Source organism: Arvicanthis niloticus, chromosome 11 (genome assembly GCF_011762505.2).
Source record: "Arvicanthis niloticus isolate mArvNil1 chromosome 11, mArvNil1.pat.X, whole genome shotgun sequence".
In the NCBI taxonomy this organism is placed as follows: Eukaryota; Metazoa; Chordata; class Mammalia; order Rodentia; family Muridae; genus Arvicanthis; species Arvicanthis niloticus.
In genome coordinates, this window is record NC_047668.1 from 36299722 (window position 1) to 36314047 (window position 14326).

Sequence of the window (14326 nt, forward strand, 5' to 3'; positions counted from 1 at the left end):
ATGGTTATAAAAGTCAAATTTTAAAGCTAGGCAATGGTGGCATATGCCTTAAATTCCAGTCCTCAGGAGCCCAAAGCAGGCAGATCCTTGAGTCTGAGGCCAGCCTGCCCTACAAAATGAATTTTATAATGGCTACACAAAAAGAGAGAGACTCCCCCCAATATATAAATATTTCTTGAATGGAGATACACACACACACACACACACACACATACACACGTGCATAGTCTCAGACAAAAGGCTCTGGGACAGAAGTAAGGGATGCCACTCTGTTCATCGTTTGTCTTGCCTGTGCTGTCCTACTCAGAGGCACTGTGCTGGGAGCAATAGCCGTTCAAAGGCCCCTCTTCCTCTGATTTTCTTAGGGCAGTGGCCTGGGACTATTTTCCTGCTTTATCTTCCTTCTCTGTTCTTGCTGGACCCACACCAATGCTATGCTTTGCCTGTGAGTTACCTGTGTATACCCAGCCCACCCTAATGCTGCCCCGCTGGGTTTTGGTCACTTACCTGATTTATTCCACTATGGTTGGTGCTGTATCACTTCTGCTATGCACTTCTCAGATTTGTCCACTCATTTCCCCATTATAGGATTTTAGGATTATTTAAAATCTATTTATAGTTTCAGAATAAACATTGGGGACCAGTGAGTTTCTTTTCTAAGATTCTGAATGTTATTTGAACAGTTTTAAATAATGATCTTGCTTCTAGAGTTGCTCCATGGTTGGCTAACCTGAGACACTGACAACTGCCTTTCTGTTAGCTTTAATTTGTTCTAAAAGACAGTATTTAATAGAACTCCACAGGCAGCTGTGAGGCAGAAATGAAGGAACATGGGGAAAGGGTCACTGCTCACCTACTGGCACTGGAAGATCTGAGCAACAGATCCAGGCACTGTCTTGATGCTGCCAGCTCTCCAAGAAGCAATCTGCTGGAACAGGGTATGAGGAGCTCACTTGACCCAAAGTGTTTAGCAGCAGAAGTCACCACTGGGAGTGAGTTTCCAGTTTAACTAAGATTACAGGGGTTGCTTCCTCAGATTCTATGTATTAGGGGATTGTGCACATTATAGAAGGCTATTGTGGAATTTTAATCTGTGACTTTTAGTAATGGAATAGGATGATGTGTGTGTCACATTTGAAGGGCCAGTTACATCTCATAGGTGACTTTGTCGCTCGGCTCCTGGCTAACGGCCCGAAAGCAGCACGTCATCCTTTGTGAGCTCCGGAGTTTGATAACCAACAACAGCCAGGCGATATCATGTGCTCTGCTATGTATAAGAACAATGCAATCCTTTAAAATGGATCAGTCAGAAGGTTGTGATCACACAGCCAATGTGGGACGCAGTGTGAAGTGACAGTGCTGGCCCCTGAAACCCCTGTGTCTTGGCAGACACATGGAACTGTGGTGATGGGGACGCACAGTGGGAGGAGCAGGTGCCTGAGGTAGCATGTGATTCCAGACAGCATTCCAGCTAAGGAAAACCTGGGGAAGCCCCTTCAGTCCCACTGGGCCTTCTGGTTATGGGCCTATGTTCTCCGACATCAGTGCTGTTTGAAGCATGAGAGTTGCAGAAGGATGCCAAGCTGTATGGGAGATGTCTGCACCTAAGCAATCTCAGGTGTTCAGGCTGGATCTCAGCTGGGGCAGGGGCGAGGGGCAGGAGTAATAGTAAACAAGGCAAATCGTCCTCTGGGGAGCACAGCAAGCATGATGCTCGGGGGTGCATATCCATCCATGTCCCCAGTTCCAGCCCAACCCCATAGTGTTATTCCAAAAGCCAGAAACCAGGGGCATGGGCTCCAGGAGCCTGGATGGCCCTCCAGTGAAGACTCAGACCCATTAGAGATCCTTCGTGCTACAAACGTGGCAACACCTTTTTATTCAGAGTAAGATGTGTTCACATCAGCATGACAAAGTTTGTACAAAGTTCACAATTTAAAAATGAAGTATCACAGCAACTTGTGATTCCACACATTTATAGCAAAATTAAAGTGTCAACAAACCCATGCCGTGTAGTACAAAAATAAATCAAACTTCAGTTCCACAGAGAGCACAATAAATAGTTTATACAAAATTCTGTCTTAATAAATGATTACTTAAATTAACTTAGAAATGAATATGAACAATAAGTTATAATAAATATGCTCTGATGACTCACAATAACCCCATGTGGAAGGTCAGCATTCTAACATGTGACACTGTGTGATCCCTATATATAGTCACAGATAACTTTTGATTTGATATTATGTACCAACGTTACATGAGCAGCAGATTTGTGCTTAGAACCCCTCTCCATTGTACATAGGTGATAACAATAAGAATCCAAACTGATACTACCTATTACTCTACTAAAAGCATTACTACATTGGCCAAGAAGCTGCAGACAAGACGCAGTGGGGAAATGCATGTGCCGCTATGAACAGAGGCCCCCCCAAGTGTGGGCCTGGGACCATGTGTATGGCATCAGGTGACAGTAAGCACCTTGCTTCAGCTCTCAAAAAGGCAATTCTGAGCATGGCAGCTACAACTAATCGCACAACAGAAAGGGGGCACTGGACAGAGAAGGTTCTGCAGAGCCCCAAGTAATTACATAATCTTTTTCCCCAGCTAGTTATTAAAGTCCTTGTGGAAAACTGTAAGCTTTTGTACAGTGAACAGTATAAAGTGCCGCTGGGATATTCTTATATTTATACATATATATATACCGAGGTTGAGTATTGTATCAGAATATTTGTCGTGAGATCCCTGTAGTCTCCCTTAGTAACCGTATTGGGTCAGCCTTGAGGGCCTCCTCTATAACTCATCCACTTCAGTGTCACAAGGCGACTGACACAGGATTGCACACCTCCGTATGGATATATAGGACAAGGCGAGTGCAAAGAGCCGACTGGCACATTGTGGGGACAATGACCCTGTAAGTCCTGTTCTGCTAAAAATATTTTTTTATTATTTTTACAAAACCCATCCTTTTTTTTTTTATTTCATAACAAAATTTTAAAGTACTTTTGTACTTCCTGCATAACATCAAGACATGGAAGAGAAAGATGCTACTAAAAGGAAATCAAGTCGACATCAGGGAACACAACACATTGTCAAAGACTACTCAGAAGGGGCGCAGCAATCAAAAGTGGCCGTATGCATACATATAGTGCAGTCATTTGGGATGAAACCATCAAATTTCGAAGGTATCGACAAATCTAAGATGATCTAGTTTAAAGCAAAAAAAGTGCCGCAGTCTATTTAGTTACTTTAACATCTGATTGCACTCTTTCTCAGGTTAGGTCACCATGAGTCACACAAGGCTGTGCAGACGCTAGAGTCAGCTGGACCCAGCGAGGGCAGAACATGAACGTCCTTGGCCTTGGTGTCCAGCGTGTTCTGGATAGGACCAAGGCTTATTCAAAGTCAGAGTTGGGGCAGGGAGGGGAAGGGGACGGGAGAGCTGCTTTCCCACCCGCCCAGCAAAGAATCCCATCCAGTAACCAGGGTAAGCACAGCCGTCAGCCTTTATCCTCAGATGTGAAACAAGAATAACCAATGGTGATGCTTTTTGAAAGTGAAAGGGGGAGATAAATGCTTAAATTACCTGTTTGCTCAAATTGAAAAACCAATCAACTTCTGCTAGGTAAGCTAGGTTGTGGTGACAGTTCAGAGGGGCTGTAGGAGAAATAAGAGAAATGTGCTCCAAAGGTTACTGAAAACGCAAAGGAAATCTTCATGTTGTCCACCTCTGACAAGCTCCTGTCTTAACGGAGTCTCCACAGTCCCACCATGTAATGTTTAGGAGTTAATTAAAAGTGCTGTTTAAGCTGCTTTGAATCTTCTGCCAAGTTTCCATGGCTTGATGTTGTCTTACAATAAATTACTTATTTCATTTCTTATAGTTAATCCATATGCCATTTCCTTGGAATGCAAAAAACCTCATTTATTGCCCCCACCATACACCATCCTCCTAAAACAAACAAACAAAAAAGTCACATAATATTTCCAAGCATTGTTCAAAAATAAAGCATTTTTTTTTTGCAACCAATTCTTGCTATGAAACAATATGCACACAAAATGTATTTCTTAAATTCCACAAAGTCCTCCAACCTGAGGCAAAACGATAATGTCTAAGAGTGGCCAGGAGGCCACAAAGGGATCATTCAAACCTGCTTTTTTTTCCTTTTTCTCTTTTTGTCCATTTCAGTTCAAAATACTAAAACATTTAATCACTAAAGCATTAAAAAGAATTTACACTCTATTTATTTTCATCAGCTTACCTCTTCAGAAATATAGAGACCCCCAAATGTGCAGACAGCAGCAGCTATAAACATTACATGGCAAATCACACTATGTCAGCTTATATGAAAACGTACAAAATGTGAATGTATCCAAAACTAGTCTGCAGGTACTATCTCGAGAGCACACAAAACCATTATGAAGTCTTGTAGCATAACACTGTTCCGACAGAAATCAATATATAACACTTTCTGGTAAGTTACAGCAGCAAGAAACAAGAGGCATCCTTTTAAAGCATGAGTCACCACTAGAGCAGCTGTTCAGACCTGAATTCCTCTCACAGCCTGCTTTATATTTTCCAGTAGGGCTTTATTTTCTGGACTCTGATAACGATCTTGATTTGTATACATTTCCGTCAAAGTAGTCACGTAAGCATCAAAATTTTGTTCATTGATTGGATCCTACGAGATATTAAATAGTAGTTCATATACAACTTTTATTTTCTGAATAGTATATTCACAAAAGCATAAAACAGTATCATAGCATAGAGCCACTGTTTCCATAATACTTAACAGGCCTCCTCAGAGCACACGTAACGCTATGCGATCAGCCCCACCAATGTTGCTAGTGGTTAACGGTATGGTTTCAGGGTGGTGACCAAAAACAACCAAAAGCTGAAGGACCACAGACAATGGCACAGACAACTACTCAGTGAGGTGGACTGCGGAGGCTCCGAGACGCTCACCTACGCCTAGTCACTTACCATGTGAGGCAGCTGGATGTTGGCGAGGCTGTGGATCAGGGACTGGCTCAGGTTGGCCAACTCGTGCAGGAGCGACTCATTCTGCTGTTCAATGACTTTGTTCTCCTCCTCAATGGTCTTCAGGTTGCTCTCCATTGTGGTGATCTGAAATCACACATTTGGGTGACATGTAACAGGAGGCTGGCTGTTGGGAGCATACACACTGGCTGAGGGGACAGGACAGAAGCTTTCTGCTCAGGCAGAGGCTGCACCATGGGGACCTGAATTTGTGTCTTCGATTCTTTACATTTGAAAACATGGTGCTAGCTACAGCGACCATGGAGGTATCCTGCCTGACTGACTGCTTTCTCTCCCTTCACTGAATGCTCTCAGGTCTGGATACATTCATCTGCCCCCTCTGTCCCTGTGTCCTGTGGGGAATAATGTTAGTTCTTTAGAATTGATGATGTTAATTTCTCTTTATCGTGTTATTGTCTGCTCTGACGGGTACTCTGTGTCCCTGAAGATGGCTAGTCAATGTATGCAGGTAGAGGTCTGATTGGTCTCTTGGTTTGGCTTCCTTTTCCTAAAACAGTGATTCTCAACTTCCTTAATGCTTTGACTCTATAATACAGTTCTTCAGCTTGTGATGATCCCAATAAAATTATTCCTGTGGCTACTTCTTAACTGTAATTTTAGTACTATTATGAATCATCATGTAAATATCTGTGTTCTCTGAGGTCTTAGGCAACCCTGTAAAAGGGTAATTTGATCTCCAAAAGAGTCTGAACTCACAGGGTAAGAAGCACTGTTCTAAGAAGTCCGGGAGAGCTGAAGACTTGCCATGTGACCCCTACGCTGAGTTCCTCTCTCCTGAGTGTCTCTATCCCTCTTTCCTTTATTCTCAACTTTCCTTATTTTCTTGTTATTCTTTAACTGCACTTGGTTTAAGTTTCAGGCTCTCACCTCTCATCTATAGTCAGGGCCTATGAAATTCTAAGAGATACTGAGTTGGGCAGCAATGTTAGTGGGGCTTCTCCATGGAATGAACATGTTTCTTTTGTCCTACTGGGGGACCTCTTGATGCCATATGGTTTCCTCCCTTGTACATCCTGGTCAACATTTTAGCATTTTTTTTTCTGTCAAATTAATGTTTCCACCTGTGGTGGTTTAAATAAGAATGGCCCCCATAGCCTCACATATTTGAAGTCACCAGGGAGTGGCACTGCTTGAGAAGGATTAGGAGGCGTGTTCTTGTTGGAGCAGTGTGGTCTTGTTAGAGGAAGTGTGTTATTGGGGGCTAAGCTTTGAGGTTTCAGAAGCCCATGCCAGCCCCCTCTTCCATCTCTCTATTCCTCTCCTCTTAAATGGATACTGTGGCTTCCAGCATTCATAGGGCTATTTCAGATAAATTTCCCCTCTAACCTGCATTTCCCACTTATGTGTCTAAAGGTAGCTAAAGGGTCTTTCCAGCCAAAGACACCCTGTCATTTCCAGGAGCTGTGTGGAGCACCCACCATTCAAGAAGAAACTATAGAGACTTGAGCTACCCTATTTTCAAGACAAAAAAAAAAAAAAAAAAAAAAAATCTCACTTGTTGATGCCACATAAGCAGTTGAGGAAACTACAGGGATTGTAGAAAAGTCTAGTACAAGTCCCAGACAGAAAGGCAGTTCAAGCTGCAGTGTGGCTTAGAAATTTCAGTCTCCAGGTGTGGGTTAATCCAGCCAGTCCCAGGCCATTCAGATGGTCCTGGGCCACTTAGAAGGGTGCCTAGACCACTCAAAATAGTGAGTGGGACATTTAAAGAGTGTCTGGATACAGAGATATAAAATTGTGGGACCCTCTAAGTCTCACAGCCTGTCTTCCTTACTCTTGACTAACTAACTGATTTTCCACCTTCCAAGTGGGCCCTCAATTCAGTACCTGTGAACTCATATCTGCACGCCTGAAGCTGTGTTAAGGTACTGTGAACCTGGATGTCCACTCACACTAGGGAAGCCCTGCCTTCCCTAGTTGTTTTCCTCATTTTTATAGTTTCCTTGTTTCTTAGGTCAAGAGCCTCTACATACACTGGCAGCAAGATAATCTCTTTTCTAAAGTATTTAACTCCACTGAAGGTGCCAAAGCCATTGAACACAGTGTGGCCATTCTTGCAGGCATAGTGCTACAGGAAGAGTATACAGAGGACATCTCTACCTCCTCCCCAGGCTCCTAAAAGCTCTGTCCCCAACAGTTGTCTGTGGAGAGCCTGTACCACCTCCAGAGCCAGGCTGCAGTCAGAATGTGCCTATTTTGGACCTCAGGGAAGAACACTTCTAGGTAGCATGGGTCTGAACTCTAGGGGTCCTCAGATCCTCTGTGATCATGATAGAAGGTTATGAGGATAAACCAAAATGAAGGTCTTCAAGAGATAAGCACACACCACAAATTTACTCCTGAGCAAGTCTCATGTCTGCCTGCCTGCCTGGTTCCATCTGCCTCCAGGCCTAAATGTTTTCTATCAGGAGTTACTAAAGATCAAAGACAGTTCAAGGCCCAGTTTTGAGAGATATGTGAGCCTCTTTCTTTTTGTTTTCCTTCTTTCAATGGTTACTGTAAACCCTAAAGAATGACATCATCCTGTGATGCAGTCACATTGTTTAACTCATGTACAGTACCACATAGAGCTATATGGCAGCAGCTATGAGTCTTGTGCCACTTTCACCTGGAATAGAACTGTTATGACAAAGGCCGTGGGGTCTAGAAGCCAGCTCATTTGTTCTATGATTCCTGGCTGCTGAGATTCAAAGTCAGTGTGGCTTACTTCACAGATACATGAAGAAGATGCCTAGAATGAGGTCACTGAGGGAACAAGACTTTGGAAAAGCTCTGTAGCAATGTGGTCTTCTGTGTCTACCACCGCATGAGACAGAGTGGGATCAAGAGAGGTGTTCAGGGTTTAGATTAAGACTGAGTTATACAGAGAGTTTTAGATCACAGAGAGAATAAAGCACAATCTGATGAGTAGCACAGAAACACAGCAGCTGAAGATCAGCCGCAGGCTGACACCTGCCAACTTAGCCAAGGCAAAGCTAGAAAGGACAGGGCCAGATGCCAGGTAATTTCTCATTAGCAGTCTGCTCTGAGAGTATGATTCTCTTTCATGTTCTAGCATGTTCTAGCATCTCTTTCTCTTGTCCCTCCTCAGCAAAGCTGCTCAGCCCTGGTGACCACAGGGGAGAGGTTCTTTTCAGAGCGTAATCTGAACCCCCCTTTCTGCTCCTATATTTCTGTACTAGAACGTTCCCTTCCAATCACCCACGGCCTCTTCCATTTCTCCTGGGCCACAGTACAACCACTCAGTGGTAGCTTACATCCGTATCACTTTCCTCCTGTGCCTTGTTTTGTGAGACTTGTCTTCTCTTTCTTGTTATTTATCAGGCATATATTCAATTTCTGTTTCCCTTGGTCCAGGTGTGCTCAGATCATTTTTGTAGCTCTCTGCTTGAGTCACTGTATAAGTTCTCAAAACTTACATACAGTGGGTGAACTGAGTTGGATTGGATGAGATCTGTCATCCTTAACTTGGTGAATTGAGACTCCAGGTCTGGGAGTGCCCAGCTGGGCGCTCAGAATGCCTTGAGCCCCAATACCTATACTGCATTGAGTACTAATGAATTGGGGTGAAATGTATATTGTCTTTGGCCATTTTGCTTGCCCAGAGAGTTATCCAAAGTCCTACTAAGAGTCTTTTCTGTATAGAGCTGCAGAACACAGAAACATTTAAGATATCCAGGCTCATAAAAGCCATCTTGGTTATACCAACTTGACCTGAAACACTGCTCAAGTATATTACCAAATAGTTGGCTCACCTGCTCAGTTATATGGTAACAGGACAATTTGTTCCTCAAATTGAATTCTTACAGTGGACAGTAAACTGAACACATTGAGTATTTCACACCAATGGTCTCTGGTTAGAGAAGGTACTATGGTTTGAGTGGGATTTCAGTGTCCTTGGGCTTCACATGTTGACATTTAATACCTACTGTGAAGAGTGATGAGGGTGGAAACTTAACCTAAATACTGATGTTAGCAATGGAGACTGTGTGGGTGATAAAAATTAGAAAAGGTCTTAGATCTCCAGAACCATGAGTGAAAATGGACCTGCTTTCTTCACACCATGCTCTTTGACAGCACCGCATGCATCAGCAGCAGAAACCGCCGACTGTGGATGGCAGCATCGGAACGGCAGGGGAAGTACTTTTTACTTAGCAAGTATTTGAGACACAGAGATGCTCACATGTACCCCACTTTTGCTTTCTATGTTCTATTGTCTAGTTCTTTGTCAAAGTTAAATCTGGGTTCTTCCTGAGCATGACTCCAGTCACCTGGGTAGAACCATAGCCATGGGCACTGGCTGTGATTTTCTCTGGTGTGACCCTGACAGAAATGACTTCAGCCTTAACCTGTCTTTGTCCTGTTTGCCTCAAGTCCGCTGTTAATGTGTAGCCTAAGAGTATACAGTGGCCTTGAGTACTTCACCTAGGAGCTTAGTGAACATGGCAAGTCATATGTGTCATATGTATCCATGGTGACACTTGCCACACTGAGTGCCATAGTGATTGTCATGCAGGGCTCCTCTGTTAGTTGACACTCATCTGAGTGCTCCAAGAAGCTTTTCCCTCTCCTTCCCAGCTGGCCACAAAACCCTGAAAACTTGAAATTCAAAATCAGCTTCCCATCAGCCCACATGCTTGGAGACACAAGCAATAGGTGATGTTTCGCTGAAATCTTAGGGCTTCCACTACCACTGTAGATGGATGCAAAATGCTCAAATAACACCAGGGCCTAAACACCTTGAGAAAAAACTCACATCTTCCATCTTTCATAGAGCAGTTGATCTTATGGGAATGGCTTATGGTCTGGTTGAACACAGAAACACACATAGGTAGGTGGACAACCCACCACCTCTGTGCTATGACAAATATTGCCATGCAACGATTCTATAGAAGGCAAGGTCACCCACTGGGGGAACAAATGGGGAGAAATGGAAAACAAGAAAATCATACTTCTCCCAGGAGTTGCTTTCAGTCCCTCTCTAAGCAACAGTACCTATTACAACTAGAACAGAGAAGAAGCTTCTTATTAAAACCAGAATAGAGGCTCCACAATAGACCCAGAATTGAGGCTGAATTGCTAATACTAGAACTGAGGCATCATCATGCCAGCTTGACATTGATATGAGATTTGAGACTCTGTGAGAACTGGAATGACAGGCTTCTCACTAGAGCTAGAACTGGAGCCAGGCATGCTGCCGTACGCCTGCAAGCCCCATGCTCTAAAAGCAGATACAGCAGGCTCACAGGAGTTCTATGCCAGCTTAGGCACATGGGGACAACATCAGGAGCAGCAACCACAGAGGAACAAGAAGCAGGGATCCACACTGGAGCTAGAATTGCGGCTTCACAAACTGTTACCTGAGTTCTGAGTTTGATCATGTCAGCCTCCATCTGGGAATTGGACTCATTAAGCTCCTTGATCTCTTCATCTAACTGCTTGATTTCTTCATCATTTTCTATACCTGTGAAGGCAAAAATCATTATGTTAGGGCCACAGAGCCTGAAAACATTGCAGCAGAAATATGCTGTTTTCCATTTGGAGTTGAGTTTTCTTGGGAAATGTATCATTAAATTTATAAAGAGTCATAGCTTGTATGTCTTTATCTCCCCACCTCTGCCTGCCTTGTAACCAAGGTACCTAGAGAAAATGAAGATCTTGTAGAAAGAGCCCTGGTACTGAGAGGTCAGAGCTCCAGGCTGAATGACCTGAACCTCAGGATTTGGTCCTTTGACTCTGGACAGAAGTTGCTTTTCTGACTCTTGACTCGCCAAGTTTTACTCTTGCCCTCTTCTTGCACTTAGCATCCTGCCATGCTCACTTCTTCTCCTGATGATAAGCACAGCAGGCTCAGGCTTCCATAGTATGTCCTAACAGAATCTGACTGCAGACTTTTTCAGAAGTTGGGAAGAACGTAATCCTGACTTTCTTGGGCTGAACAGTCCAGGACTGCAATTGCCACTATGCAAGAGCCTAAGTGGCTCCCAAGGCCAGCCCTGGGAAACCCAGATATGTGGCTAACTACCTGTGTTTACAAAGGATATTTTTAATGTCTGCTCTGATGTGTTCTGCTGCTGACAACTTTGTATCATCAATAACATTATGACAAGAATTCTCTTGTTTGGGGCTATTTAGTTTTACATAGTTGAGGACACATGAAGTACAAAGGCCTCTATCCTCAAACATGACATTCCTGTGCCTGTGGGTAGCATTGGCCACCTTCCACAGTGAGGGATCTCTGCAGACCAATGGGTAAAAATGCAGTAGGCCAGGCCTTGCAGAATCTGTTTTTAAGCTTTGCAGACAGATGGCCCAGATGGAGGCCAGAGATATCCCCAAACACTATGAAGCCCGGCTGAAGAGAGAGATGATTGGGTTAAGGGTTCTAGCAGAGAAGAGAGACAGGTCTGTGGGGGTTGAGCCTTAGGAATTACTTTTAGTGGGTAGAAAACAAAACAAAACAAAAATGTTTTTCTATAAGATAGAGGGTAAAAACCAAAGCTGCTGATGGAGGGATGGAAGACTGAAGCTGAGAGCATGCTGCCCCCTCTCTCTAGATAGGCTGTCCGGTGTGAGTTGTCCCTCCTCTAGGACATGTGTGTTTATCCTTGAAGCATCTTCATTCTCTCCTCCTTTGAACTGACCTTTGTCTCATGACTACTTCCTGAGCTATCCTTCCTCTGGGACACAGGCGTGTTTGTCCCTGGAGTGTCTTCATTCTCTCTACCTTTGAACTGACCTTTGTCTTGCAGCTATCTCCTGCACTAATGAGTATCCAGTGGGTACAGATTAAGAGAAACCTACCAAGAGGAATTTGCCTTGACCCCAGGGCTGGTCTGTAAGATGCAATGGTAAGTGCCCTGTCAGTGTCTGCTGCCTGCTTTGAGTTCAGTGCCTATCTTCTTTATGTCAAAAAACTTGGCTTCTTAGTGGGCAAGATGGTGGTGGTGTTGTCTGCAGGTATCTCAAAGCAAGCTCTTTATGGTGACTGTTTAAGGCTCTAAGGAGGGAGCATGCAGATAGGCCCAAGGCCTTCTGGGAATCAGAGACTCTAGAGCCTTGGACACTGGCTCACAGTACCTCAAGTCCCTAAGCTTGCATCACATAAATGGGTATATCTCTGGAGACTGATGGGCCACATCATAGATTCTGCTTACTGGTTACTGGAACCAGCTTGAGTGAGTGTTGATCCATGGGTATTGGTGAGATATAGGAAGTGCTATCAGCCTCTGACATCTGGTTTTGGTCAGCCCCTCAATAATTGACATGTTCTATGTGTTTTTTCTTAATTAAATCCACAGCTCTAGTGTAACAGGATCATGCTGCCACAACTGGCTTTTCTCCAGTCGGTCCTGGGGATCCAAATATAGGTTGTTGAAGAGCAGTGTCTTGACCCATTGAGCTATCTTCCTAGCCCCATTCTATGTGTTCTTGAATAATGACTCCTTAGTTCATGGGCCAAAACCAAACCCACATGCTGAAGTACCTTACTGTTCCCTGAAGGAGGCATCCTCATATAATCATGTCTTCTGCACTTGAGAATAGACAACTCCAAAGGTATCAGTGCATTGACTCTGTGCTTGCAAATGAATTTTAGCTACTGTCTGAACTATGTAAATGAAATCCAAGAGTCATAAGGATAGACTGTGGAATGTGTCTAGGACCTGTGGGCTAGTATGGATTAGCTGTTTCTTACAAAATCCTTCCAGGACTTCTGAATTCCCTTGTAAACTTTGTATACACATGCTAACCAGTCACTAGCATAGGGACTCTTGAACAAGATAAATGATAAATGTTAAAGATCAATTCCAGATACTCCGTTATTGAAAATGCTGAGACAGAGAAGACAGGAAGGAGGCTGCTATGCTTGCCTTTTGTCCTCAGGGTTCTAAAGCTGCTCCTAGATTATTCTGAGATTAGGAATGGGGGACCAAGTAGAGAGGAAGAAAGAGAGTACCATGGTTGTTAGTGAGTAAGTTGACTCAGTGTTGCAGATCCTGGGACATGAGACGTGGGACATGGGATGTGGGTGGGGCCTAATGAGCTCTGCTTCTGTGGTCTCAGAACACTGGGCTAAGTCACTGATACAGAACTGGCATACAGTGACATCCCGCCTCTCTAACCAACAGGAATGACCCAGGATGTTGTTACCATTGCTGGTCTCTCTGACCAGCAGGAGGGCTGGGGACTCCAGCCAGGGTGTAGTTACCGTTGCTGGCTCGCTGCTTGATAGTCAACATCTGTTCTCCAGACAGCTTTGCTTTCTTCATTGCTGATGTGGCTCTTGGACATCCTGACAAGCTGTTGATAAGAGAGGCTGTTAGCCATGGGCTTCCAGAGAGCCCCAGCCCTGCAGTGACAGGTAAAGTACCTCAGTGTTTATCAGTTCAACTGCTATCACAGAGAGATTGAGACATACAGATCCGTGGGGCTGTGTGCCAGCACATACATACAAGGGTAACATGGTCTATATGTATACAAGCATGCTCATGGGCTGATCATGGGTGTTTAATTAGTGTGGCCTCTGGAGTGGGGTCTCCAGAGCAGGTATATGAGACAAGGGGACATACTCTCTTCCTGGTGTAACTCACAAAGCTATTGCAGCTTTTATGGGATGATTATATTCCTTAAAAGCTTGTTTCTTATGAATAGCATCAAACTTATACAACAACTAGGTTCAATCCAATTTCAGGCACAATGAAAGAAAGTAGAGTAAGAATGTCCCACCCAGACTTGGTCACCATGAGCCCCTCCACATCGTCCTCCCAACAACTGTTTGGGATGAAGACAGGTGTAAAGTCAACAACATTAATGTCACCATTATTTCTGAAAGCAGACCCGCTACTCAGCCAGGTTTTCAGGTTGTCCCTGATGAAAGGTAATGTGCTTCTGCATCATCACCATTGCTAGCTTTGGAATTACCTGGTTGTGTCTTTGAGGTTATTCCCTGAGAGTTTTTACTGCGAAGAGAAGAGCCATTCCAAATGTGGCTAATACTATTCTACATACCAGGATTCTATACTAATTTAAAAGGGGTTAAAAAGGAGGAAACAAGCTGAATGCTAGCATTCCCTTTCTCTGCACCCCCGATTTACCCAGATGTGAGCAAGTTCTCACCTCCACAGCCTTGGCTCCCCTGGAGGAAAGCCTTCCCATGTGGGCATGGGGACATTGGAACATGCCTATGATTCTGGCCCTTGGGAAGTAGATGCAGAAAAATTAGGAATTTAAGAAAAGTCTCAGTTACAAAAAGAGTTCAAGGCC

At 44.0% G+C, this 14326-nt stretch overlaps 1 protein-coding gene across 26 annotated transcripts in view; it reads right to left on the bottom strand.

Annotated features, from left to right (window-relative positions):
• Positions 1-1849: 1849 nt before the first annotated feature.
• The window catches only part of Myt1l (myelin transcription factor 1 like), a 383678-nt gene continuing 371201 nt past the window's right edge, over positions 1850-14326 (bottom strand). For 17 of the 26 annotated variants that reach the window (XM_076942026.1, XM_076942031.1, XM_034514008.2 and 14 more), the window contains 4 exons: positions 13272-13363; positions 10417-10526; positions 4985-5128; positions 1850-4682 (listed from right to left, as the gene is read on the bottom strand). In XM_076942026.1, coding sequence (XP_076798141.1) covers positions 4542-4682; positions 4985-5128; positions 10417-10526; positions 13272-13363 — 487 coding nt within the window. In that variant the 3' untranslated portion in view covers positions 1850-4541. The remainder of the gene's footprint in view (positions 4683-4984; positions 5129-10416; positions 10527-13271; positions 13364-14326) is intronic. The other 9 variants (XM_034514013.2, XM_034514015.2, XM_076942034.1 and 6 more) reach the window with 3 other exon arrangements.